The sequence below is a fragment of the Neurospora hispaniola genome (assembly GCF_033458365.1).
Source record: "Neurospora hispaniola strain FGSC 10403 chromosome Unknown B0T23scaffold_3, whole genome shotgun sequence".
Taxonomy (NCBI): domain Eukaryota; kingdom Fungi; phylum Ascomycota; class Sordariomycetes; order Sordariales; family Sordariaceae; genus Neurospora; species Neurospora hispaniola.
This window is the reverse complement of record NW_026944408.1, coordinates 2,130,813-2,156,464: the sequence shown is the minus strand read 5'-3', so window position 1 is coordinate 2,156,464 and position 25,652 is coordinate 2,130,813. Positions and strand designations below refer to the sequence as shown.

General features: G+C 51.5%; 8 protein-coding genes across 8 annotated transcripts; 6 read left to right on the top strand and 2 right to left on the bottom strand.

Moving 5' to 3' along the window:
- Nucleotides 1–214: 214 nt before the first annotated feature.
- Nucleotides 215–2,946, top strand: B0T23DRAFT_113298 (fork head domain-containing protein). The gene is made up of 4 exons (XM_062831900.1): nucleotides 215–568; nucleotides 685–1,695; nucleotides 1,761–2,593; nucleotides 2,658–2,946. Exons 1-4 carry the CDS (start codon nucleotides 452–454, stop codon nucleotides 2,761–2,763), a joined length of 2,067 nt encoding a protein of 688 aa, XP_062694045.1. The 5' UTR covers nucleotides 215–451; the 3' UTR covers nucleotides 2,764–2,946.
- Nucleotides 2,947–2,978: 32 nt separating this feature from the next.
- On the top strand, nucleotides 2,979–3,410 carry B0T23DRAFT_377055 (uncharacterized protein). The gene has a single exon (XM_062837005.1). It carries the CDS (start codon nucleotides 3,123–3,125, stop codon nucleotides 3,384–3,386), a length of 264 nt encoding a protein of 87 aa, XP_062694044.1. The 5' UTR covers nucleotides 2,979–3,122; the 3' UTR covers nucleotides 3,387–3,410.
- Nucleotides 3,411–5,903: 2,493 nt separating this feature from the next.
- On the bottom strand, nucleotides 5,904–8,717 carry B0T23DRAFT_314279 (P-loop containing nucleoside triphosphate hydrolase protein; the record flags this gene model as incomplete). Its single annotated transcript, XM_062834792.1, has 6 exons — nucleotides 5,904–6,496; nucleotides 6,556–8,047; nucleotides 8,116–8,365; nucleotides 8,420–8,475; nucleotides 8,542–8,569; nucleotides 8,662–8,717. 6 exons carry the CDS (start codon nucleotides 8,715–8,717, stop codon nucleotides 5,904–5,906), a joined length of 2,475 nt encoding a protein of 824 aa, XP_062694043.1.
- Nucleotides 8,718–11,110: 2,393 nt separating this feature from the next.
- B0T23DRAFT_113227 (uncharacterized protein) lies at nucleotides 11,111–11,550 on the top strand. Its single transcript, XM_062831899.1, has one exon. The coding sequence runs from the start codon at nucleotides 11,265–11,267 to the stop codon at nucleotides 11,487–11,489; it is 225 nt and encodes a 74-aa protein (XP_062694042.1). The 5' UTR covers nucleotides 11,111–11,264; the 3' UTR covers nucleotides 11,490–11,550.
- A 4,220-nt stretch (nucleotides 11,551–15,770) lies between these two features.
- On the top strand, nucleotides 15,771–18,566 carry B0T23DRAFT_113199 (uncharacterized protein). Its single transcript, XM_062831898.1, has 2 exons — nucleotides 15,771–16,143; nucleotides 16,272–18,566. The coding sequence occupies exons 1-2, from the start codon at nucleotides 15,977–15,979 to the stop codon at nucleotides 18,541–18,543; spliced, it is 2,439 nt and encodes an 812-aa protein (XP_062694041.1). The 5' UTR covers nucleotides 15,771–15,976; the 3' UTR covers nucleotides 18,544–18,566.
- A 754-nt stretch (nucleotides 18,567–19,320) lies between these two features.
- B0T23DRAFT_377040 (uncharacterized protein) lies at nucleotides 19,321–20,999 on the top strand. Its single transcript, XM_062837004.1, has 2 exons — nucleotides 19,321–20,011; nucleotides 20,163–20,999. The coding sequence occupies exons 1-2, from the start codon at nucleotides 19,747–19,749 to the stop codon at nucleotides 20,726–20,728; spliced, it is 831 nt and encodes a 276-aa protein (XP_062694040.1). The 5' UTR covers nucleotides 19,321–19,746; the 3' UTR covers nucleotides 20,729–20,999.
- B0T23DRAFT_377039 (uncharacterized protein) lies at nucleotides 21,000–22,812 on the bottom strand. Its single transcript, XM_062837003.1, has 3 exons — nucleotides 22,411–22,812; nucleotides 21,992–22,331; nucleotides 21,000–21,781 (listed from the first exon to the last, which is right to left on the bottom strand). Exons 1-3 carry the CDS (start codon nucleotides 22,539–22,541, stop codon nucleotides 21,173–21,175), a joined length of 1,080 nt encoding a protein of 359 aa, XP_062694039.1. The 5' UTR covers nucleotides 22,542–22,812; the 3' UTR covers nucleotides 21,000–21,172.
- A 1,289-nt stretch (nucleotides 22,813–24,101) lies between these two features.
- B0T23DRAFT_440110 (uncharacterized protein) lies at nucleotides 24,102–25,083 on the top strand (the record flags this gene model as incomplete). The annotated part of the gene is made up of 2 exons (XM_062840718.1): nucleotides 24,102–24,324; nucleotides 24,473–25,083. 2 exons carry the CDS (start codon nucleotides 24,102–24,104, stop codon nucleotides 24,748–24,750), a joined length of 501 nt encoding a protein of 166 aa, XP_062694038.1. The 3' UTR covers nucleotides 24,751–25,083.
- Between the last annotated feature and the right edge of the window lie 569 nt (nucleotides 25,084–25,652).

The window sequence follows — 25,652 nt, the reverse complement described above, 5'->3', positions numbered from 1 at the left end:
TCTTCAACCAACTTGTTGACGTTGTCTGACTGTCCCGGCCTGCAGACATTGGTAATTGGAAGGTCCAAGGCTTGGCGGCCCCTTGCAGCATCTGCCATCAACGCAGGGGATGGGACTGGGGAACCGGTTCTAATCGATGGAACTGTGAAGTTCAATAAATTTGTCGCAATTGATCTTCGTCCACACTTCACGACCTTCATCGCCCGCAACCGCACGCACACCAATCCGGCACCTGCGCCGCCCTCCGATCTGGCAATATTGATTACGTCTGCCAACGTCGCCCTCCGCTACACCACCCGAACATTGGTCTCGGTAGATGCCTACCCACTTCCACCACCCGGGCCCCTGACACCTCTCTGTTTACTTACGACCTCCTCAACCCCTCCGATCCCCGAGCTCCATCAGACCTCTACCTCAAGCGCATGTGCTAGCGCTTTCGCCCACGCACACAATGTCGCCTTCACCACCGAAGCATATGGCGAGCTTCAACACTGCCGACCAGCATAATATCAGCGATCCAGTTACCGGAGACTCGTCGCCCTCACGGCCCTCGAAGCGTCGCAAGAAGGTAAGGCGCACCCTGCTCTCGCACATCCCTCTCCTTTGCCACGCTTTGTTACTTTCTTTGACTACCCCTTAGGCTGCCGAATCCCCACTAACCACGCTTTTGTTTCTTCGCTGCAGGACGACGATGCGCCGACCGATCTCGCCGACGAGGCCGACTCGTCATTAGTTGCCGACCAGTCAGCTCTAGACATGAACGACGATGACCAGGTGGTGGCACGCGTGATACAGTATCTTGAGATGCCCAAGAATGTTCAGGCTAGCAAGGACCACTCCAACAGCATCCACGAGTCGAGCCAGGGCGTTCAGGCCTTTGCTAAAATCGCGGCCTTTGACTGGACCTACTACATCATGAGCCTCAATGTCAATATCGGTCGTTCCTCCGAACCTGTACAAGCTACCGCCGGCCAGAGCCAGGAGGAAGACCCCAGCAAAGTGGTACACATCGACCTTGGCCCCAACAAGCAGGTTTCTCGCCAGCATGCTCTTATCTACTTCAAGTCTACAGAGGAGCAGTGGTGGTTGCGCGTCAAGGGCCGCAATGCGCTCAAGGTTGATGGTGTCCCGTGGAAAGTGGGCGACGAGGGGCCTCTGAGAAGTGGCGAGGTCATCGAGATTGGCGGTATGGAGATGATGTTTGTTCTGCCTGCCGATATCAGTGCTCTTCAAATCAAAAGGGACTATCTCGAGCGAGCCGGCATCGTTCCCCCAGACTCGCAGGTTTCTCCTCGCCAAGCTCGCCATCCCCTTCCCTCAGCGGGAGAATCGCATGCTTTTCAGGCCGTGTCTCCGACCAGCAAGGCCGCCCCCCGAAACCAAGGACCGCAGAAGGCATTGGCTCCAGCTCCTCCAGACTACAGGAGAGGCGTCACTCCTCCCCTTAACCTTCCCCGACCGCCGATGCACAGGACGGTTCACGAAGGTCTGGCAGGTCCGCTTGTCATGACCAACAACGAGGTAGATCTTAGTCTCGACGAAAACCAACACATCAAGCCACAGTTCAGCTATGCACAAATGATCACGCAGGCGATCATGAACACGGAAGACCAGAAGCTCAATCTCTCCGGCATCTATCAGTTCATCATGAACCGCTACTCATACTATAGGCATCAACCCGCTGGTGGCTGGCAGGTATGTTTCTCCAGCGGTTGCTGTACCCTCGCGCACTTGGATAGCTGACAGACATGTTATTCCAGAACTCGATTCGACACAATCTTTCGTTGAACAAGTCATTCGAGAAGGTCGCAAGATCGACAGACGAGCCTGGCAAAGGCATGAAGTGGCAGATTGTTGCCGACGCCCGTGAAGACATGATACGCAATGCGTACCGAGGTGGTCGTGGTGGACATAGAGGCACCTCTAACCCAGCTTCTCCTAGCGGGCTGAATTACATCACGCAGGGTCCGAAGGACATGGCCGCCAAGGAGCCTGCGTCGTCTCGTAAGCGGAAGATTTCGCCTTCTGACTCGCCACAGCCACAACCGCACCCAACACTGCGCGACTCGCAATCAACGCCTGTGCGCGCCGCCCAGCGCAAACCTCTCCCTGACAAAGCAGAGGATGGTACGGAGGCTAGCCCGCTGTCGACGATCCGGAAGCCTGCGACAATGAGTACATTGGGGATAGTGGAGGATACGCCTGCATCGCCGACGTTGGGACCGTCGTACCTGCAGGAAGACGGTGCGTCTCTCGTTACGCCGGCTCCAAACCGAGTTAATCCCCGGCTTGTACCCCCCAGCACGGCCCAACGGCCTAGTCAACACATGCCGACTAGCTCACCCGCCCCGTTCTGGAGATATGCCGATATTTCAAGTACGCCGCTAAAGCCTGCTCAGTACGACGCCAGCCCCTCCAAGACACATGGGAACCTGCCATCGCAGAGCAGCAGCCCCCCACCACCGGCGCGGAGTAAGTCGCCTGCCGGGAGTGCAAGTCCGACGAGAACAGCCAGCCGGGGCGCCACGGTCGGCGTAGAAGAACCCCCGAGCCCTGCCGAGGAGGAGGAGGACCGGGCTTTTGATCTTACAAAGTAAGTGCAACTCTCGACTCTAGTGGTTCGTCTGGCCAAATATACTAAATATTTACGTTCTTAGGGGATTTCAAAGCATCGGTAGTTATCATGCTCCTGTCAGTCGTGGCAAGGAGGTTCAGCCGGCTGGAAATGGCGATGTGCCCTCTATGGCGCCACTGAGCTCTTAGAAGGGTATGGAGCCGAGACTGCAGCTACAATACCGATGTCGCGATATATACAAGAACGCGGCTAGGGCCATTTACGCATCATTTTAGTGGGCTTCTATTCACACATTTTGCATCATAATCCTTCTCTTCAGTTCTTCCTTGTCGTTTGCGGTATGAATCTATCATCATTAATCCAAGTTTAAGTTTTTTTTTGTTTTTTTTTTTTTTTAGTTTTTTTTTTTTTTTTTCCTTTTCCCCCGGGGTATTCGTTACGTGGTATTAATTCCTTAGTTCGTGTCTTGTGTGATACCACAAGGGATGGTTGGACTCGATAATCTCAATTTCAAGGAAAGCCTAATAGCTTCCTGCTTTCAAGGCAAATGATTCTCTTTTTTGTCATTCCTGTTCTGCTTCTTACGTCTAAGCTGTATTATTTCACTGGTTCTGAATGCGGGCAATGGTTTGAGTACAGCAGGAACAAAACAAAAATGGAAGTAAAGGAAGACTGGATGGCCGAAAGCTGGGAAACATCGAGTCACAATGTTGCATTTCTCATCTTTTCCACAAAATTGGGTCGGGTCAGGTCACGTCAGTTCAAGATCGTTCTGCACAGGGGTCATTATCTTTTTCGGCATCGCTGCTAGCTACTCCACGGTGTTTCTGTCGGTGGTCTAGTTGATTTTCATATCGATATCCCAAGGTTGCGTTCTATTTTGTTCTTCGTTTGGGTTCGGAGTCTTTGTAGCGTCCCGGATGTTCTTTTCCAATATTGTGAATGCGGGTGCATATCAGGGAGGCCAGGCAGATGTGTTTGGGGAGATCAGAAACCAAGAGGATGGATGTATAGACACACATATGGACAGCACGGTGCGCTTGGTTGTGGAATTCAGGGATGTCATGATGGAAGAAAGTAGTACTGGGAGTGTCACTTATAGTGACTCGCATTGCACACAACAAAGGTTCCTAAATCAGCGAAGGATTTCCATCAAAACCGCGCAGAGCCGTAGCATTTACTAGCCAGTAGCTGGTCGATATCAATCAGATGACTGATAGAAAATGCTCAGCATGTATTATGAGCTTTTACCCTCTTGTTTGTTTCCAGTTATGCCTAACATAACTGAAGTTGTTGATCAATGGGGTCATCAACAAATATCGGACAAGAATATAGGACAAACAATAATGAACACGGTCTATCGTTCCATGATGCGGATTTCGACTGCTCTTAAATGCTTCGGATCGAGCACCTTGTATGTTCTCAACCGTCCCACAACGAAAAGTCTTCACTACATAGTCGTCGATGTCAAGTATACAGGTTTACACGCCGAGGCTTCAGATTTGCCTTGAGCAAACGAATGAATGCCGTCCCTGACGAAACGGGAGAAGGTCCAACCAGCATACCGGAAAAATACAAGACAGTCTCACTGAGAAGTACATTGCCAGGTTGACACTGTGGGTAGGTATGCTTCGTTTTCATGTTTGGTTCTCAAGGATCGGCCCCGGCCTCAGGCACTTTTGAGTTTGAGTACAGTGCTGGGACGGTAAGGCACCCGGACTTGATGATGATTGGGAAAACCGTTTATAGGGCGTAAATTCGAAATTCTCAACTATAGCTCTCTTTGGGGTCGTTTGATGTCGACTAGAATAATAACATGTGTGTTGTTGCTGCTTGAAGTTATTGTTATGACAATATCTCAACAGCTTGTAGAAAACCCGGCAGTTTCTTCCCCTTCTGGCTGCAGTGTACCAAATCGTGTGGAACTTCTTAATTATCTATTTTATAAACGAATATCCTAGGTATAACTTTCCACCCGCTCCTCCCCTAATCCATCAACATGCACATCTGCCACCAGGACATGTAACCTCCCGTCTAACGTTGGCCGAGACTTTGAGTCACCCTTCTCGAAAAGGTCAACGGCTTTCTCATTTTTTTTATTATTATCATTTCCCTGCCGTTGATGCCGCGCTTAAACGGCTCTATATGCAACCCAAAACTCACTGCACAAATCATCCTTCCACTCGCGGTTCGAGTGTCCCGCGCCCTATCATCCCTCAGCCTATTCAGTTCTGCCAGACCTGCATTAGGGGATGGGGACGGGATTCAGTAGAGTTTTCCGTCAGCCCTTAGGACCGAACTGTCATGGATGAGGCACATTGGTAGTCAGTCACCTGGCAGTTTCGAAGGGCTCACTATCCGCAGAAGGGACGATCCTGCTTTTGATACCACTCCTTCCGACTCTGGAAGATTTGTTCCTTCCTTGCTCCTTCACTTTTCGGGGTAATGCTTCAATTTGTCACGTTCCATCTGGTTGGGCTCGTTATGCTGCCCGGCCTTGCACGTCTCGTTCATCGGTTCGTCAGACAGATGCAACTACGGCGGAAGAGATTTATGGATAGATCACAGGTAACGTACATGCTCATTAGTCGACATTATCTACAATCAATTATGAAGGAAGACGATCCGCCTTTATTGTTTCCAAAAGTAGATTCTCCCTCGTCGAGCATCGCGGGCCGGGAGAAAACTGCACATGTACCTTTCACAATGTGGGATACAACTCCAGTACTGATCACTCACAGTGGTCAAGGTAAATCAAAGCCATGAACTCCTCAGCCATTCGTAACAATTTTACCGCTATGGGCAGCCCATTACGAGGCCACACCCATTCTCCGGACAAAGTTTACCTTGACCACAGACTAGGCTTGGGAAGACGGTTGAGAATGAATTTGAGAAACTTGGTGCAACCTGAGAAGGGAGTAAAAAATGAGCCGCACGTTGACATCAGTTTAGGGTTACTGTTCCTATGTTCATAACTGAGTTTGGAGGCAGCTGCATGGATGGAACCAAGTCAAACACAAAGACAACGAGGTTGACGGAAACATAAGTCATGGCCTGCATGATTTTCTCTCAGTCACGAAATCCGAATGCCAAACAATCGCTGAGGGTACCGCTGTTATGTGGAATCTTATAAGTCACATCGTTCGTGCCCCATTGCTCTGAATCGACCCTGGATGGGCCAAACAAAAGACTATGCAAAGACATTGTCAATCAACTTTGAAGGAATACCTCGTCAACTCCTATCCTTTGAGCGCATATTAACATACAAGTAGAGTCCCAAGGCTAGCGGAAGACTGCTCTAATACTGTGAGTCTTGAATCCCCCCCCTCTAGTTGTAAAGATCATCATCGTTGCCAGCATCACCAAACGAGTTACCAGCACCGCCGTTGCCGCTGCTCTCAACACCACCCTCAGGGAATTTGAAGAAAGCACCCGGGCCAGCGTTCTTCATCTGCTGGGAGAAAGCCTCATAGCGACGGATTTCGACGTCACTGACGGAGCGACGAGCCATCGACATGGCCTCCTCGAAGTGGCGCTTGGTGAGCTCAGGAACGGGGTCCTCAACCTCATCCTCCATCTCGACATCCTCGCCAGCGGCCTCGCGCTCCTTAGTGCGCTGAATATCGGCGGTGATAGACTCCTTGATGGCGATCTTGACAGCACGCTGGGTGATGAAGCCAAGATCGGCACCAGAGAAGCCGTGGGTCTTGGAAGCGATGTAGTTCAGGTCAACATCGGCAGCGACAGGGGTCTTGCGGAGCTGAGCCTTGAGAATACCGAGACGACCCGCCTCATCAGGAAGGGGAACGTAGATGAGAGAGTCGAGACGGCCGGGACGGCAGAGTGCGGGGTCGAGCTGCTCGGGACGGTTGGTAGCACCAATAACGAAAACATTCTTCTTGGAGGTCATGCCGTCCATTTCTATACCTCAGGTCAGTATGCATAGCAGAATGGCACAAAACAAGGAAGAATCAACTTACCGGTAAGAAGCTGGTTAACAACACGGTCAGAAGCGCCACCAGCATCACCAACAGAGCCACCACGGGCCTTGGCAATAGAATCCAACTCGTCGAGGAAGACGACGCAAGGAGCAGCAGCGCGAGCCTTGTCGAAGATATCACGGATGTTGCTCTCAGACTCACCGAACCACATGGAAAGCAGTTCGGGACCCTTGACGGAAATGAAGTTGGCTGCGCACTCGTTGGCAACAGCCTTGGCCAACATTGTCTTACCGGTACCAGGAGGACCGTAGAATAGAACACCGCGAGATGGCGAAAGGCCAAACTTGAGGAACTTTTCGGGATGGTCGACGGGGTACTGGACACTCTCCCTGAGCTCCTGCTTGACAGTCTCGAGACCACCGATATCCTCCCAACGGACGTTGGGAACCTCGACAACGGCAACCTCGCGAAGAGCCGAGGGGTTGGAGACACCGAGAGCAAAGCGGAAGTTCTCTTGGGTAACACCAAGAGAGTCAAGGACCTCGGCGTCGATAGTGTCTTCGTCCAGATCAATGAGATCCATCTTCTCACGAATCTGCTGCATCGCAGCCTCGGAGCAGAGGGCAGCAATATCAGAACCAACGTAACCGTGGGTCTCAGCAGCAATCTGCTCAAGATCGACGTCATCGGCAAGCTTCATGTTCTTGGTGTGGATCTGGAGAATCTCAAGACGGCCGGTAGGGTCGGGGATGCCGATATCGACCTCGCGATCGAAACGGCCGAAACGACGGAGAGCGGGATCGATCGAGTTGGGACGGTTGGTGGCAGCCATAACAACAACGTTGGAACGGGCCTTCATGCCATCCATGAGAGTAAGAAGCTGGGAGACGACACGGCGCTCAACTTCGCCGTTAGTCTTCTCACGCTTGGGGGCGATCGAGTCGATCTCATCGATGAAGATGATAGCGGGTGAGTTCTTCTCAGCCTCCTCGAAAGCCTTGCGCAAATTCGACTCGGATTCACCGGCCATCTTGGACATGATCTCGGGGCCGTTGATCAAGAAGAAAAAGGCACCAGTCTCGTTGGCAACAGCGCGAGCCATCAAAGTCTTACCGGTACCAGGAGGGCCATAAAGCAGGACACCACGGGGTGGCTTGATACCAATGGACTTGAAAAGCTGAGGATGCCTGAGGGGCAGCTCAACCATTTCGCGGATCTGAGCCATCTGCTTACGGCAGCCACCAATATCATCGTAACCAACCTCGTTGAGGTTGTTCTCCTCCTCGTCACGCTGGATGGGCTCGCCCTCGCAGTGGATGACGGTATCCTGAGCGACAATACCATACTCTGGTGGGTCCACCTCGACGACCTTGAACTCGACTTGCCTCATACCACCGCGGACAATAAAGAGATCGCCTTGCCTGACAGGGCGGTAGGCCTCGCGGAAGTAAGGAGCAAGGAAGACGTCGAAGAGGGATCCGGTGATGCCCTCAACGGTATCGGCGATCGGGAGGACGGCAATACGCTTGGCCTACAAGGAAAATACATGTGTCAGTAAGGTGTCCATCCCATGCCTAGGCCGCCAGGTTATAGACTAACATATTTGATATCGGGGCAAGGGTGAATGGTGATGATGTCGCCGTGCTTGACACGGAGGTTGTGGCGAACGACACGGTTGAGGCGTGCGCTGCCATCATCAAGATCGTCATCGGCAAGGACAATCAAGACGGTGTCCTTTCTCTTCTTTCCACGGACGAGAACGGTATCACCACGGAAGAGCTGGAGCTGCTCCATGGTGTTGTTGGAGAGGGCGATAATCGAGTTATCATCGTTGACGGCGTCAGTAACCCTGCATATGTGTCAGCTCAGGTTGCAGTGCCCCGCATCTTCAACGTCAACCTACATCAACTGGTTGGGCTTCTTCTTCTTCTTGAGAATAGCAGTGGCGGTATCATCTTCCTGTTCTATCAGTCAGCACGAGCGGTTCTCGAGATATCTTTGGCGGACAAGCGAGGTTGAACATACGGCCTTGTGCTCGGCACCAGAAGCGTCCCTGTTTGGCTTCAAGTCAGCTTGGCGTCATTCGCGATGAGGGGGCGCGACAGCTTCGAGAGCTCCCGCGATCAGGGTCGCTGCTTCACGTACATCAAGTTGACCTTCTTCTTCTGCTCGACGTGGTCGGGATTAGGTTCGGGAGCCATCTTGACGTTTGCGTTGAGAATCAGTAGAATAAATGTGGTATTTGGGTATCGCGGACGGTGATGCTAATCCACGGAGAGGATGTAGCGGGAAGAAGTGGTTTTGGAGAAAAAAAAAACCAGAATTCGTAGCCTCAAGACCCGCTGATAAAGGGATTCTTTGGAGGTTGGACGGCGAGGTGAAGGTGAATGGTGTTGGGATGGAAACACAAAAAAAGGACCAGTCGGAGGGACGAAGTGCCTTTGCGTTTTGGTGTTGGAGTTGGTTTCGTTTACGTTCAGGTTGTCACGGCCGGGCATGGAAAGGACGGTTCGAGCCAAAGCAAGCAAGCACCGCTGCACCGGCGAGTGGCACCGACCGCTTGCTCCCTCCAAGGCCAGCCAACCAGGGGCAAGCAGCTGGTGGCCAGCAGCTGGGAGCGGCAACAGCAACAGCATCTGATTCAACTGTCAGTGTCACTGACTGACAAACCGCCCCGCCAGGCGACCATTTGGATGACGAAGTATGAGCGGAGCCTTTTCTGGGGCGACAAAGGTCCGTGCTTCTCGCCCATATGTACACTTCCATTCTGCCACTCTGTCTGCTTGCCCTGGCTGTTCCGGGCTCCAGGCACGCCTTCTGCCATCGCTCCGAGGATCTTCAGGTCGACACACCTGGTAAAGCAACGGTGCGGCCGGAACCTTCGAATGCGTTCTACAAACCTGCTGACAGATCAAAGCTTCATCTTGTTTGACTTGGGGTTCGTTCCATTTCTTCAGTTCGAGATTTACAGTGAAGCGAGGTTCGGATGCTGCAGCACCGCTCGAGCACCGATGTCCAGATGGCCAGGCTGTCAGGTCTCCCCAAGGAAGGGAAGACATGCCTAGGTATTTGCCCCTCCCCCGCAGTACGGACAACAAGGCGGTCAGTGGTTGTCGCATGCACCACCGGATGCCCAGGCCTGTACAGATGCCACAGGCCAACGATGCTGCTAGGTAGGTATCACAGAGAACGAAATGGGACAGGACAACACGCGGAAAGTTGGCAGGCTGCAGCTGTCGTCTTATCGAGATTCGAGAGAGTCCGTTTGTCCGCACGTCGCAGGAACCCGCATGCCACTTTGAGTGGAGCAAGCGAGTGACATTTGATCAAACGACGACCCTCGACCCGACCGAGAACCGGGTCCTCAGGGCCGGGGGTTGTAGGACACGTCCCGGCCCGTGCTTATACGAGGCGCGCGCCGGCCGTACGGCTCCGCCCTGGCAAGCCGATACCCAGTACGTCCCGGAGTCTCTCCCCGGGCTGCTCGGCGCCCGGCTGGAAGAAGGCCGGGCTAGAAGCCAGGGAGCTCGGTACCCTTGTAACGTACTACATACAATAGTGTAGTACCATGGGTGTTAGCTACCCCGCTGTACATGGTGACCCCGAAAGACGCTGCCGCGCGCCGCCCACCTGGCCATTCAGAGTCCAAAGGGACCTCGAGGTCCCGTAGTCCAATCCCTCCATGATCCGGATCCGATATACCGTAACTACCTACTGTACAACATGCATTGAGCCAGAATGGGGCTGGAGCTTGGAGGGTGTGGCATTTGCTTTCAGGCAACAGAATAACAATCAGCCCAGCCTCGACTTCAACGACATTCACCCTCGTGGTGTCAGTGTGAGCAAGGCTTGGCAGTTTTCCAGGCACAGCTCGTTAGACATGAGGACTACCTATATTCAGTCAACTAGACCCGACTTTCTGCCTTCCAATCCAACGTGCCCCTACTCACCCCAGCCACGAGGTACCCGGGAGCCTGATCGAGTTCTAATACTTTTGCTGAGGATAGGACTTGGTCAAGCTCAGGACAAGATCACCCCTGTGTACCTCTGTCAATGGTTCTGAGCTTAGAGTATCACCGAGGCAGCGTCGATATAGAGGACGTGACAACATAGAACACCAACTCATTTTAGCTGGATAGCGAAGGCTTTAGAGACGCATCTACTGCAAGCTTAGGTAAGGAGGCGCAATGCTCTCTGGATTTGTTGATGGATATGTATGTGAAGCCCATTCCCTCGCTGTCACGTCCAGGACAAACAGCCAAACATGTTGAGTTCACCGGTAATAGGGGCGTGGAATTAACCGAACGTTTGATGTCTCCATTGTCTACAGAACCCTTGTTCCATACATCTGCTTGCCCTGCCTTGGTCTCTCATGCCTCGAGCCTCGTTCACCTCGTCACTGCATCATTTTTCAATTTTAGTAGGTTCTGGTACATTTGAATTCCCATCCCCTTATCTCCGCCCTTCGAAACCAAGTTAGGTACCAAGCCTCTCCCGCTTTCAAGCAAACATGAAGCCAAATTCTGCTGCCTGTTACTGTTTTGTAGCCATTCGATGGACTTCAATGGCCCCATAAGCGCCTTTCTTGTCTGATATCACAATTTTATGAAGGCAGAGGGGCTGAATGATTTCTACTGACTGAACGGATGTAACTACGTCCGGTCTGTGGCGTATGGGGATCTGATGCCAATCTGGCTCGCTTGGATGGGGCACTAGGGAGACGAGGACTGAATCGTACGAGTGGCAAGATGGGATTACGCCTTCCGTCCCAGCATGGACGTCGAATGTTCGCACGTGTGACTATACTTGGGCTAGTAATGTACGCTATGCCTTGCTCCAGGGGTAGAGTAGAAGCTAGGCACAGTAGAGGTAGGGTAAGGTATAGTGTGAGTAGAATGAAAGGGTGTAGTGGTGAAGTGGTGATGAACAGTTATTCGAGCTCGCTGTTGAAGTTTAAAATGTTTGTTGATTAGATTTACTCAAGTATTGGAGACGGGGAAAGGGACGGTACGTATGATGCATGAGCGGATGCCTGTGGCACGGCTCTGTCTTCTCCGAATGCTCTGCCTAATATATCCAGAGACGACCTTAGAGGTAGTCTGCTCTTCATGTACATGTCAGTAAGAACAGTTCTAGGCAGGTTGTCAGACATTCAGCTGAGTTAACGCCACACAAGTGTCCTGCCTCTTTCTCTCTCTGATTGTTATGTAGACGTCTTAATGTTTTCTACGGGTAAAGAAAGGACAGGGACACTACCGATTTTACCTTGCTGCCTTGAGCCATCAAGAGTGGTATTCAAATGGAAAGTACCAACTGCTGATAGTCTCATTCTACCTTGAATTTCTTTGAGAGATGGAAGCTTTTTTAAGGACCGCGTCCGGCATCACTTCAAAGTTTCTCGTCATTTCCCGTTGTCACACCATCTCTCCCCTAGACGCGCGCTTAAATTCAAGAGGTTTATGCAAAACAGCACGTTTTCGTGGGGATGACTGGGTGTATTGATGTGCTTTGCCCTATCACATCATCAAGTAAGTAGTATGTGGGCGTTTTTAGCATGTACGATGTTCACCCAGTTCGGCAACGGCAGCCCTACGGCGTCTATTCTGGTCGGTCTGAAATAGTCTTGCTGCCTTTATGGATATCAGACGCGCGTATGTGTATCCAGGAGCCTAGCAGGTTGTGGAAAATGGTGAAAGGGTTGTATATAGATGGGGAAAACGTGAGTGGTTGCACGGTGGGTGAGTGGAGAGAAGAAAAGTCCGAGGTGCTCGCACTTCAACACAAGTGGGACTGGGACAGGACCAGTCTTTCTGCTCCCGCGTGGTGCCGCAAACATACTATACAGTAAATACAAAGCTACGCTATCAATTCTGCCAATTAGCCAAAGAGCCCGCCATTCCATCAGCAGAATAGTATCGCTCCTGACCAGGTTTGGCGGTGTGGGGCAGGGCGAGACGAATGTCGTGTGAAAGCTGAACCTGCTCAGAATGAAGAGCTTGGGGGAAATGATGGTCGCGGCACGTAACTGTACCAGTATTGTTCGTGTTGTCATGGGGGGTGTAGTTCACATTCATGTTGCCATACAGAAAGGCTGTTCCCATCTGATTTTGCTTTGCTGGAGCTTGCTAGTGGTTCGAAGCTGCCGTCCCGCATAGCGATGATGGACCGTCAAAGGAGGGAGAGAGAGTTGCGTTGGCACAAGGCAATCGCTTTCAGCCTCAAAACACTTCACGGGGCATCTACACACCGTCAAAACAGAGTTATGCCCCCAAATCGGACTTGAAATATGCGTAAAGCTGAGGCCCTGTCGGGCCTAGTGAGTCGTTCAATTTCTTTCTTGATGAAATTCGACAAATATCTTGCTTCGAGGCAAGCCTTGTATGTTTCAAGGTAAAATTAGAGAATTAGATGGCCGCTTGTGTCTCGTCTTTGAGAATATTTTCCAGATCATTCAGCGTTACCCAACTTTTGTAGGAAATGGTGCTTGATGGCATGGCCTTTGGGTTAGACTGTCAGTAACTAGACAATGTGGTGTCTCTAGACCAAACTGAGAGATATCTTCACTTCATATTCCATATAGAGGAACCTTAAACTGCTGCGGTTGCTGAATGGAGACAATGAAGACACTGGTGGACGAGGATGGAACTCGTAGACGGAGTGGCTCGGAAGACGGAACACGGAATACGGCGGGGCGGTGTGGCTAACAGTGCCGATTCACCGGAGGGGGGCTTTGACGTAACACTGCTGCCGTCACTGTGACCACTCAGCCGGGTTCAGACGCAGAATCAATGCAAAACTTAAGAGAAAGAAGGCGAGTTGTGATATTGCTGCCCAGTGAGACGGCTCGCTTCTAAGAAGCTCACGTATGTAACTGATAAGCGTACTTTAATCAGGTGTAAAGCCATATAACCCAGTGCCTGCCCCACGTTGGACAAAGGGCGCGTTACGTAGCCTGCCGCGTAGTTTAAGCAGAACCGTGCATTCAAGGTTGCATGGGCCATGGTCTCGTCTGTCGACAAGTTTGAAGTACGACGGTGCTGGAAGTCGGGCGGGACAGATACTGGACCAATGACCATGAGACAAATTGGATAACAGCCGGGTCATCACAACTCTGTCATGCCTGGTGGTATAGTTTCTCTCACGTCGGTTTGCGAGGATTTGTTAACCGTGAAATCTTTCAAGGTGAACATTGAACTGTCATCCTGGTTGCTCTGTTTGTAGTCGTTAGCAGCTTGATACTCAACGTTCACGGCAGCTTGTGTTGAAGGTTGGTAGATGTTGACTGGCGCTTGATGTGGCCGAGCCAACGGGGTACTTATGGCCTGTGTACGTGGATTAATGCATGAGAAGAATAGTAACAAAGCTAAGAATCTCACCTTTCAAAAGATCATGCGCAGATTCAATAAGGAAGAGGTGGAGGGTCAACCAATAGTGTGATGTATCAATATGGGAGAGATGCTATCGTGGATGCGCGGACCGGAAAACAGGAATGACTCTTACGCTAAAGATGGTAGAACCACCTTGCTTCGCTAATATTTCGGTGCTATGAACCCTGCTAACGAAACATAGAAATAACCTACTTTCAGTTATCACCTTGAATTTGAAGACCGCTGATGTCCACGTTCAGGAACTGAAAGTGGCACTGGGAAGTTGTGTTGAGGGAGGTGAGTGAGTTGCGGTTTCCCCACATAGCCCTAGAGATGGAGACAGCCCTTGTGTGGTGCGCTTAGCTGTTATCGATGAGTGTTAGTGAAGCCTAGAGACAAACAGCATAGGTGCTAACTCTGTTGTTAGAGATCGCAGCGTAAGCGCTTAACACCCATATATGGCCCGAGCCCCCGGCAGTCAGCAACCCTTGCTTTGATCTCATGGGTTGATTGATGGTCAACCCCTCAACAGGGCTGTGAGAGTGACAAGCAGATGTAACATCAACAACAACAAGTGAACAACAAGCATCAGACCCGATAAAAGCGACGAACGAACGAATGGTGCAGTCACCCTGATTCTGTATTATTAATGACTTCAGGGATCGAGCCTCTCTCCCTAACGCCGAGTGTGGAAACTGGCACCGTTTCCCGCTCACTGCCCCATTGTGTCCTCGTCATGCCTCACATCAACGGCGACTGTTTCCAGTCTACGGGACGTTAAACGGGTGCCTGATTTCGATGGCCAACAATTTCCCAGCATCAATCATCTTCACTGCCGTCCCTCTTTTGTTCAATTACATACGACGCAGTGGCAGTGATGGGTTTAGAGCAACGTTGAGGTGAGCTTAGTGGCGGCTGGCTATGCGGCAAGCCGAGGAAGCTGCGAAAGCTGGGGAGCATGGAGGACCAGGACCATGCTCCACGTCAACGGGATTCAAATGATCGCGGGCCGTCCGCGATGCTGTTTTCCGGTGTAACATGACATCGGGCAGCTTTCCTGAAGGTTTCTTTGCCCCGGCTTGGCGGCTTCTGGATTGTCAGCAAATCCTTCTGCCTATCTTCTTTGTCAAGCACAACTTGTCCATGTAGGTCAAGGAGGCGTAAGAATCCACATCCAGGTGGCTTTCCAGTCCTGATGGGACCACATCGTCCTGCATCCATCCAGACGGCCATTGGTTATTATACCGCGTCTACTCCCTTTTCGTCTGCCCGAACCTGTCGTCACAAGTCTGAAAGCTAGTATACACAGCCGTGTGGGTCGTATGGTCCCTGTTTCGTGGTATGACAAGACGGGCACAGACGAGAAAGGCTTTGATTTGAGTTGAGCATGCCTAAAACAATGGCAGAACAAGGAGGTCCTTCCACTTTCACTGCGGTTTCTCTTCCTCCACACCTTTGAAGAACATATGTGCTTAGCAAGCCATGTACTTGGTCCTGTCTCAATACTACTGCTACCCTTCGCTGATGCGATTGGCGCCTTGTGGTGACAAGGGGACCAGCACATAATCATACCATCCCACCAAGGGACGGGCCAAAAAGGTACATGCCCGGTTCGGTCGACAGTGAGGCGGCGTGCACCTACGCTACCGGCAGCACTATACCCTCTCCCATCCATTCCCATTTTAAACCTCCCTCATGGCTATGGTTGGGGTCGCATCTTAGGCGGGGTGTATAGGTTAAAGTTCTGATGGGTACTGCCCCAAGCCCAGGCCTTATTGTATCCTTTCTCGCCTAGCCAGCTACAACCGCCTCAGATACTTTTTTTGTTCCTTTATATGTGATGGTACAACCAATTCGGCCCTCTACCCTTGATCCACGGAGCTTACTCTCGGTCAACTTAAAATCTCACCCATCCATGTCCCACACCTTACATCTCGCCTCGCTCTCTTTCCAAAGTCCATAGTGAAGGCAGACTTTATTCTGCCTGCTTCTCTCCTCTTAGTCCAGTTCGCTAATCCGAGCCAGTACCGCTCGGATTTTATGAACGATCTCTGAGTCCGAACTAGACTTACTACCAACTTTCCACAGACAAGATGCAACAGCAAATAGGGACGAGTCATCACCGAGCTAAGGGTACCAGGGAGGCCATGGCGATCATGGATCCCCGTTCAGACCCCTCGGGAACATCTTCTACAGCTCGGCCTGCTCAGTCAGGAAGGAAAGGGTCGAAGAAAGTAAGAACCGGCTGTCTAACCTGCAAGTAAGTCCAAGTTCGCCATCCCAGCCGCCTGGTCTCACAAAAGACAAGGGTTTATGAGTACATTAACACCCGGATATCTCCTTGACGCCCTCGATCAACTTCAAATTGTACCTGACACTCGCATATAGAATCCGCAAAGTCAAGTGCGATGAGGCAAAACCGTTTTGTGTCCGTTGCACAAAGACTGGTCGAAGATGCGATGGATACCTTGACGCAAAAACCTTGATTAGCAGGAGACCCCGAAGATCCGGCGGCGTGTCCCAGACCGATGCCCACAACCCTCGCGGCTCGCTATCTGTCTTTTACCAGTGGGCATCCGATGACGAGAGACGTTCTTTTCACTTCTTCCAGGATGTCACGGCACCTTGCCTTTCCGGTGACTTTGACGGTACTTTTTGGCGTGTGCTTGTGCTTCAGATCTGTGAATCCGAACCAGCAGTGAAGCACGCCGTGTTGGCTGTTAGCAGCCTGCACGAAGCAATGGTACGCGGTGCCGTGGCGCCCTACGTCGACATTGCCGACAAGCAGTCTTTTGCGCTATTCCAATACAACAAAGCCATTTCTTGTCTTTTGGACCGGATGCCAGACGTCGACTCAAGGCCCCTTGTACCGCTTCTCACCTGTATCCTCTTCGTCTTTCTCGAGTTTATGCAAGTTAAGGATGTCGAATCACTTATCCACCTACAACAAGGGCACCAGCTGTTAAGTCAGCTCGAACGAAAGCCGTCGCTGCGGGCGAACCCCGAATTTGAGATCATACGGAATCACATTGTTCCCATGTACACTCGAATCAGTCTAACGATGTTGATGATCGGTGGAGATCCTACTGCTATACCAGTACCGTTGAAGACGTTGACCGACGTTCCAATGACCTTTGAAACAATTGACCAAGTTCGGTACGCGCTACACGACTTTATGGAAGAGTGCCTCAGGTTCACAAAAAGGTCAAAGCCGGCGAAGTATCAACAAGTATCACCAGAAGAACTGCGGGCACTGGAAGGGGAGCAGGATCTTATGATGAAGAAGCTGTCTAGGTTTAACGTCGCATTCGCGCTCTTCCTGTCAAGGAACCAAAAGCTTCTCCCATCCGGGTGTGTTGACTTGATCGAAATACATACTAAGACCATTCACATTTGGATATCAACAGCGTTAAGCACCAAGGAAACCGCCTTTGATGACCACATCTCCTTCTTTTCCGCCATCATTCCCCGCGCAGCCGCTTTCATGGAAACACTCTCCAACCCCACAACGCGCGGAAGTCAGACAAGCAAAGCCGGGACAGTAACAGGCACAGCAGCATCACTAAGAGACGCACGACGCTTCTCGGCCATGTTCAGTTTCGAAACTCACGTCATAGCCCCCTTGTTCTTCGTCGCCATCAAATGCCGCCATCCCGAAGTCCGCCGCGCTGCCCTCGACCTTCTTCGTCGCAACCCCGCCCGCCGCGAAAATGTCTGGCGCGCCGACATCATGGCTTCGATAGCTGAATACACCATCAAGCTCGAGGAGAGGCATCTGTACTCTGAATATACCCCATCGCACTCAGCATCTCCACCTGACGCAACGAGCACGCCCTTCTTGTACCCTCTTGCCCCAGGTGAGATGTGGTCCAGCGAGCTACAAGACACACCATTTGGTTATAGCGACGCCGATGGTACCGCAACCATGGTTTCTTCTTTGGGGTCAGGATCTGGACTGGTAGGCGAAGGAACGATCGCTTCCGCCCAGTCGAAGCTCAGCATGAGCCAGCATGATCTGCCCGTCGACCCATCTCTTCTGCTTGCCGAAGATCAGCACTCGGTGCACTCACACAGCGATTGTTCCTACTCGGCTGCGTCATCGTACGATATGGAAGCCACTGCTGAGTTAAGCGACACGATATACATGGGCGTGGACATGAACAACACGCCTGTAACGGTCCCGATGACATTATCAGCCGAAGTGGCAGCAGTGACTGCTGTAAGAACAACCACAGCAACATTAACAACATCCCCCGCGTGGACCGCCCCGCTGGTTCAAAACCAACACCAACACCAACACCAACATCAACTGAACTGGAACAGTATCCCCACAGCAACCGCCCATCACTCATATTCTCCACCACAACCACAATCACAATCATGTTCACGGAAACAATCATCCGGTATATCCTTCGGTCCCAGCCATTCACCACCAGCAGTGCCAGCGCAAGCCCAACGGATGCGCAGTTCCGACGCCCCTTACGATGTCCCGGAACACTTCCGGGTGCACACAGCAGCACTGATGTCGGACTGTGACGACGGAAAAGAAGAAGGGACAGGCTCGAGGAGGAGGAGGAGCAATAAGGTGGTTTTACTTAGAAAGCTGAGAGGGTTGGAGGGGGAGTGGGATGTTCAGACAGAGTATCTGGCTGTTAGTTGAATGTTGATTAGAGGTAGATGTTACCTAGGCCGCCGGAAAGGACAGCTATAAAGAGGTGGGGCGATTCCCGTGGGGGTACAAAATGGAATGGGTTGGGGGAATATGGGGATGAATGCATTTCAAGCGCATTTTGGTTTTGGGCTCTTGGGAAGAGGAGCCTTCACTTGTAAACATTGGGAAGGTGGAAGTGCTGGGGACAGAGAAGGGGACTAGAACAGAAGAGAAGCACATGCATCGATGGACGGTATGGGGTATCGGAGAGGTTTTGACGCGGAATAACTCCAATCAACTATCAATCTGTAGATTTCTCAAGAGAATGTTAAATAAGACGATTGCAGACTTCTGTTGACCGTCCTGGCAACAAGGAATCAGGGGGCTTACGGTGTTCAGAATATTGGGACTTGCAATATGACCTCGCTGTTCTACGGCCTTTGGTTTGTACTGTAATCAATATTCGTACATGTCCAAAGGGCCCAAGCTAGAGGTAAACCCAAGACTCACATACTCATTTTATCAAAGCTACGTGAAAGTCGATTGAACTTGCATGACAATTCCCCAAGGCCGGTACTTTATTCTGTAGGCACTACCATACAACCCCGGAACACGTACCCTGGCTCGTCCTTGACAAAAAAGGTGGCACCTTTTGTTGTGCTCATCGCCCATGTACTGACCATAAAAGTGCCACTTTTTTTGTCAGGGACGAGCCTGGCTACGCGGTGTTGGTCAACCCGCAGACTCGCCTAGAATCTCCAAAGAATCTTGAGGGGTAAGACGGTATACACCACCACAATGGGCGGTCGAGCATAGGTAGCTGTGAGCTCGGGAAGCGCGGGCCAACGGTTTTCGACGTATTATCATTGCACAGCAATGACCTCAATTGAACTTTATTTAAGAGCTTCAACCCTCAGTCCGTCATGTTACCGTAACCTGTTCCGTTATTTCCTAGCTACAGCACCCAGCGCCTATCATAACTTCCTCACCCACCAGTGCAGGGGCACTTATACAAACCGACCCTCACCGAAAAAAAGGTTCCAATCGATACCACGCCACCCATATAGGGTATACATACCTCTCTACTGACCGACATAATCTCTCGACTCATCACACCTACACAACCTTTTCTTTTTTTTCCAGCTCTACACCAAAGTGTTGCATAAACATTCAGCCTATCATCATTCAACTTCCCAAGCTTCAAGGATCAAAATGCCCGTCTACGCCGGTGAAGACGGCTCACCACAGCTCTACACCCCGTCATCGGCTTCATACGACACTACCACTTTCCCACCCATCAACATCAACCCTCCCCAAGCTCAAAGCCAACCCAACCGGCAGCACGACCCAGAAAAGCAGCCGCACGAGGTATCCCCCGTTCCCCTGGTGGGTGGCAGGGCGCCTCAGTCGGAGCAGATCCGATTCCCCAGCGCCAAGCCGACCGTGGTTTTGTTCTTGAGGCATTGTGGATGTCCTTGTAAGTTATCTCTCCTCTCCTCCCCTTCGTCCTTCAGTTCTCATCATCTCGCCTCCCCCTCTCTCTCTCCTTTTTTTCGTTTTTTTTTCTTCTCCTTCTTCTTCGTCTTCGGTTTCATCACTTACACCACCAAATCAAAAAAAAACTCCAGTCGCAGAAAAAGCCTTCCGCCTGCTCACCGCCCTCTCCGTGTCGCACCCCAACCTGCACTTCCTCGCCGTCTCGCACTCCTCCCCTTCCGACACCGACGCCTGGGTGATCGACGTCGGCGGCGAGTGGGAAGCCGACGTGATCGTCGACGAGTCCCGCGCGCTGTACGCCAAGTGGGGCCTCGGCACCACCTCCACCTGGTACGCTTACAAGCCGTGGGCACTATGGAACACGTATAAGCTTGGGGTTGCTGAAGGGATTTGGGGACGGAAAGAGAAACCGAGGGCGGCCAGTGTTGGGTCCAATTCAAGTGCGGATGGACATGGTGAGGGGAAAGAGATGACTGTGCATGAGAGGACGGGAGGCACGTATAGTTCTGGATCGGTCTGGCAGATGGGAGGAGCGTTTGCAGTCGATAGGATGGGGTTTGTGAGGTGGGTGGGCGTGCCGGCGGATGCGAGTGAGGTGCCGGATTTGAAGAGGGCGGTGGAGGTGTTGGAGGAGCAGTATGGTGGACCAGGGCAAGGGACTGGCAGTGTTAAAGTGAAGAAGAACGGTAAGGCTTAGTATCAGATTATCACATCTTCGCCGGTTGATGGGTTTTAAAAGTCCTTGTATGAGGAGGTTTGTGTTCAGTGTCTTGGCCGGGTTTTCCTGTGGGTTGGACTGGCTACTGTGTCCCTCAATGGATTAAGTTTTACGGAGGCGTTCTCAGTTATTAAGCCGGGGAGTTTGGTCATATAAAAAGACAGAATGAGAGTCCGGTGAATGAGAACAACAGGGGTTTGACGCGGCGTTACACCAGTAGTTTCCCCTTACCCTTCAAGATGTATCTTTATCCCAACAATTTGTTCAGATTCATACATGTTTTTGGCATATATGTGTACCAAGGCTACAAATTCACCGGCTTCTTCCTCGGTGCAACTGGTCAAAACAATTTCCAGCTATGTACATGCCATATTGACCATACTGAATGATTGCTCTGTGGCCCAAGTAGTTATCCATGCCCATCTAGCTCGGTTGCTCTGAGGAGTCTGCTTGGGCAGCTGTCCCTACGGTGTCTTGACTTTGAGGTGCTTCCTGCGCATTGCCCACTCCGACATGTGATGCGCCATGCTGGGGCTCAAAGTGTGGCTGTGATTGAAGATATGTTCGGGCGGGAGATCCAGGCAGAGGATGACGTGTGGTTTGATGTTGTTGAATTTGTTGTGGATGTTGGAGTTGGCTTTCGTGTTGCACCTGGTCCTGAGGCCGACTATCATGAAACCTCTGGGTCAACAAGCCGGCTCTCCGAAGAGCATCCGGCAGGGCGTTGGTTACCCTTGGGTGATGCCTTCTGACAATTTCTCGTTGGTCGTCATCGGATATTGACGGATCATCTTCTGCGGCCGCAGTTGCTATTGTCGAACCTGAGGCAACGTCTTGGTTGCGACCATCTCTTTGCTCCTCCTTCTCCTCCCCGCCGTTAAGACCTTGACTGTGTCCATCCTCCACATGACTGGGAAAACTGTCAACTTGACAGTAGACTCGATCGTCTCTTGACGACAGCTTTCTCCGCTTATTGCTTCCATCATTTCTCAGCCCTACTGGCTGCTTACTTTTGGCGCCGGCGCCAGACCCCTATAACGAAATACCAAAGCCGAGGTCAGCAACGGTACTGGCCCTTTTCTCTTGTACATCGCCGCAGGTGACATGAAATCTGAGGATTTGTGTGTGATAAAAAGATAATCAAAACTGGATGGGTGCTTTGTGTGTGTGGCCTGGTTCAAGATTTCTTGTTGGGGGGGATCAAACATGTCACGTTGCCCCGTTCGCCTCAATCTCACACACCATCTCCAGGCTTTCGCGCGTGACTTTGAGCGCGTCATTGATAACGGCCTGCGGAACCGCTAGGCTCGGTGCTGTCGTTGTCGCCGCGGGCACGTTGCCGTTGGAGGCGTTGGTAGTGTCGGCGCCGTTGGATAGCTTCTTTCCGTTCACATCGCCTCCGTTGGCGTCGCCGGAGGGAGCATTGGCTGTCTCGTGGCGCACATCTTCCAAGACTCGTCGTAGAAGGGCGGGGAAGGTGCTGATTTCGCCGGAGCGGAGGAGAGCCAGGGCGTGATTCTGGACCGTCGTGGGCCAGTTGGACGAGTGGGCATGCAGCGAGTGTAGAAGATGGTCTTGGATCCTGTTTCCGAGGAAGAAATAACACGGTGACCGGGTCAACAGGGCTCATCTCTCAAGGAACATGGGGACAGAGTACGTACTTGCCGACATGGCCCTCTTCGATCAAGACCGAATTAATGGCCGATCGCAACTCGGGATCCAAGGTGGCAGGCGTGTAATTGGCAGCCGAGCCAGAAACCTTGACGGTCGCCGCCGAATTCTTGCTTGCCATGACAGCAAAAGAGGCGAAGTGAGGCGTGGGTAGATAGCTAACGTTTTGTAGGTTCAGGAGCGAGGCGCGAGGCTAGAAGGCAGTGCGTCGAAGGACGGACTGCGCCAGAGAGAGTTGACGGAAGGGCACGGCCGTGAGTCGGTTGAATCGGGTAACGGTGGTGGTTGCAAATCTCAAATCAAGCAACGGAACGGTTAGCAGCCAAAGTATGGCAGAATGGTAAAAGATGGTGCAGATTGAAGAAGGGCTGCAAGAGGAATTGGAGATACCTAGAAAGCGAAGTTGGAAAACGCGGCGGATTATCAAGATGACCTACAGGAACCTTACCTATAGGCTGTGAGGGATGGCTGGGTGCAGCCAGGGTTCTGAGGCTACCTACGGTACTTACTGGACATGTACCTGGGTACCTACAGCTTGTCCGTTTAAGCCATGTGCAGCAGCAGCGTTCGCAAACGGATAGGGTACCACTCCCTAAGGTAGGTAAGTCTGTACCAGTAGGTAATCAACAAGCCACTTTTTAGGCTGCCCGACCAAGGCTGTCACTATTCACATATGCCTGGTCTGTGCATGCTCCCACCTGCAGAGGAACCTTTGGCTGCAACAGGGCTTCTGGCTTCGATCGACCTTCATGGAACTTCAACTTTGTCGTCCCATCTGTCTTCCGGCACTTACCACCTACGCCGACTGTACTTGGTATATTTGTACTGCGTAGAGGTACCTACCATATTACCACTGCCAAACATGCGTGCGTTTTCATTAAAAGCACTTTCGAGCATCTGCCGTCCGGAGTCTAGATGAGGCGAGCTGCAGCTTGCCCTTTTTTTTTTTTTTTTTGGTGACCTCTCCTTGCCCAGCTTCCCCCCCCAGCTCGGTGACGGAGGCTCGAGTCTCTGTGAATCCGCCTAGACTTGCTGCGCAGACCGGTAGCACATCAATTCGATGATTGTCAATGTTGTTGCTGGGACTTCATCGCTCCACCCTTCTAAAGGCGTTATTGTTTTTGATATCGTGCCAGACAATGCTATCATCATTTCAACCAAGTCTGTTCCAGCTTCTTGCCCAGATATGGTGCTCACTTTTTCTAGCAAGCAATGTCGACCGCCAGTGCCGTACATTTCGCATGAATAGCTGCGTACTCTGCTATCACGCACACTCCGTTGGAATATCATACTATCGTTATGTCCTACCACTGCTCGCCCAATGCTGCTCGACGTGCCATCGTATGCCCTCAGTATGGGCATATACATGGCTCATCCGGCCTTCCTCCGTGCTCTTCGCCCTCACCATCATGGATTTCGTTATCCCCCTCTTCCTGAGTATCATACCTTGATAGTACGCGGTGTTCCTTCTGCGCTTCATGGGCGTACCCCATAAAGACACACACATTTCCACCACCATGGCCACGAAGCGCTCAAAGAAAACAACATGCCCATCATTCTGTGTCAGGAGGGAACAACCAAAGCCAGGGTAACAGTCAGAACCAGATGCGCGGCAATGGCAATGACAAGTAACAAGGCGTCAAGACTCAAGGGCTGAACGACAAGTAGCATTCCAATCAGCATGGCGCCGGTGGTCAGGGTGCTAATGCTGGTTAGGGTGCCACTAGTTGTCAAGACGGTCAAGGTGGTAGAGGTACTCAGGGTGCTGGTGGTGCTGGTGCCGGTCAGCAAGGTGCATTTGGTGGTCAACACCAGGGTAATCAGTAACTTGGCAATCAGGGGCAACAAGGCTTTGGGTCCGGTGGCTTTGGACCAAGTGGTTTCGGCCTTGAGAGGCGGCTACGGTGCTGCTGGCGGCGGCATCCAGGAAATCGCTTAGGGTCACAACAATGGTGGCCTCTTTGGTGGCAGAACGAAGACTAGAACTAAAACTTTGGGCTGCCGGGTGTCAATAACAACAAGAGCAACAACCACAACAACATGAGGAACCAGGCATTGTGTTCAAGGTGCTCGAGGTGCTCAAGGCTTCAACAATGGCACTCAGCAGCAGGGGCAATTTGGCAACCAGAATGGGCCCAGACCAGGCGGACCTAGTGGACGTCGCTGGTTTCAGGGCTTTCAGAACCCTTGTGCCAACCGTCATCATGGCTAAGCTACTCGAGGAAATAACAGTCGGATTGTTCTACAAGATATGCTGGTTTACGGCAAAGGTTTGTTGCGAAGGGTTCACCTTGAATACTCACCGTTCCTTGCTTCTCCTGGGCAGCTAAGGGGCATGATCCGAGCGTGGGGTGGAAAAATGGAAGGTAACTTGAGGTATGTTGTCCCTCGGTGTAAAGTGCGAGGGGCGGTGCTCAGAAACAAGTGTTTAGGTAGCATGTGCTTTATTGGAGGCGATGGAACTGGCGTTCTATGGCCATGGACATGGAAGAGTGTAGAATGGAAGGGTTATACGGCTTGAATCATTCCCGCTGTGCACGAAGAACTCGCGATGTTATGGGTTCAAATGCAATTCAACTCTTCTTCATCTGGGAAAACACCTTCTTAGGCTCATCGCTTTGATTGGATATATATACTTATATGTTATACGATCGTCTGGTAAGATTTTGGAACTAATACGAGCACCTGAGAGTCTTTCGGATATCAGGAAGATCAGGGATTTCATTTAAGTTTCTACAGCTAGTCTACATTTCAGAGTCGATGGACAACACTTCTAAGTCAAGTTTACCTTCGCATATGTGGCGACTACATGATGATTTCTAGACGACGTTTTATGGAGGGGCCCCTTTTTTTGTTTTGAAGGGGCTTCGTAAAGAGGGTTGACCTACACTGGGCACACCAGAAAAGCCAACAAGGGCAAATTCGGAGAAGGTTGAATTCGCAGACCGTCTCTTCGGGATTCGGGGGGCTCGCGCTGCGCTTGAGGTTTCTCTCATGATTTGGCAGTGAAGGAGGATTGCTTTACCCTCAACACACAATGAACACTGGAGCAGTCCCTGCGGCCTGGAAACCGTACCGTACCGCTTTCACCACATATTGGCCGACTATATTGATGTTGCTGTATTACCTGTCTTCTTCCCACCCTCTGATTCGAAGCTATACGAGAGCCAAAACCCGTGAGAAGCCGAAAGCCACCAAAATCTTCCAGCTTCGTTGTTCATCAACAGACATG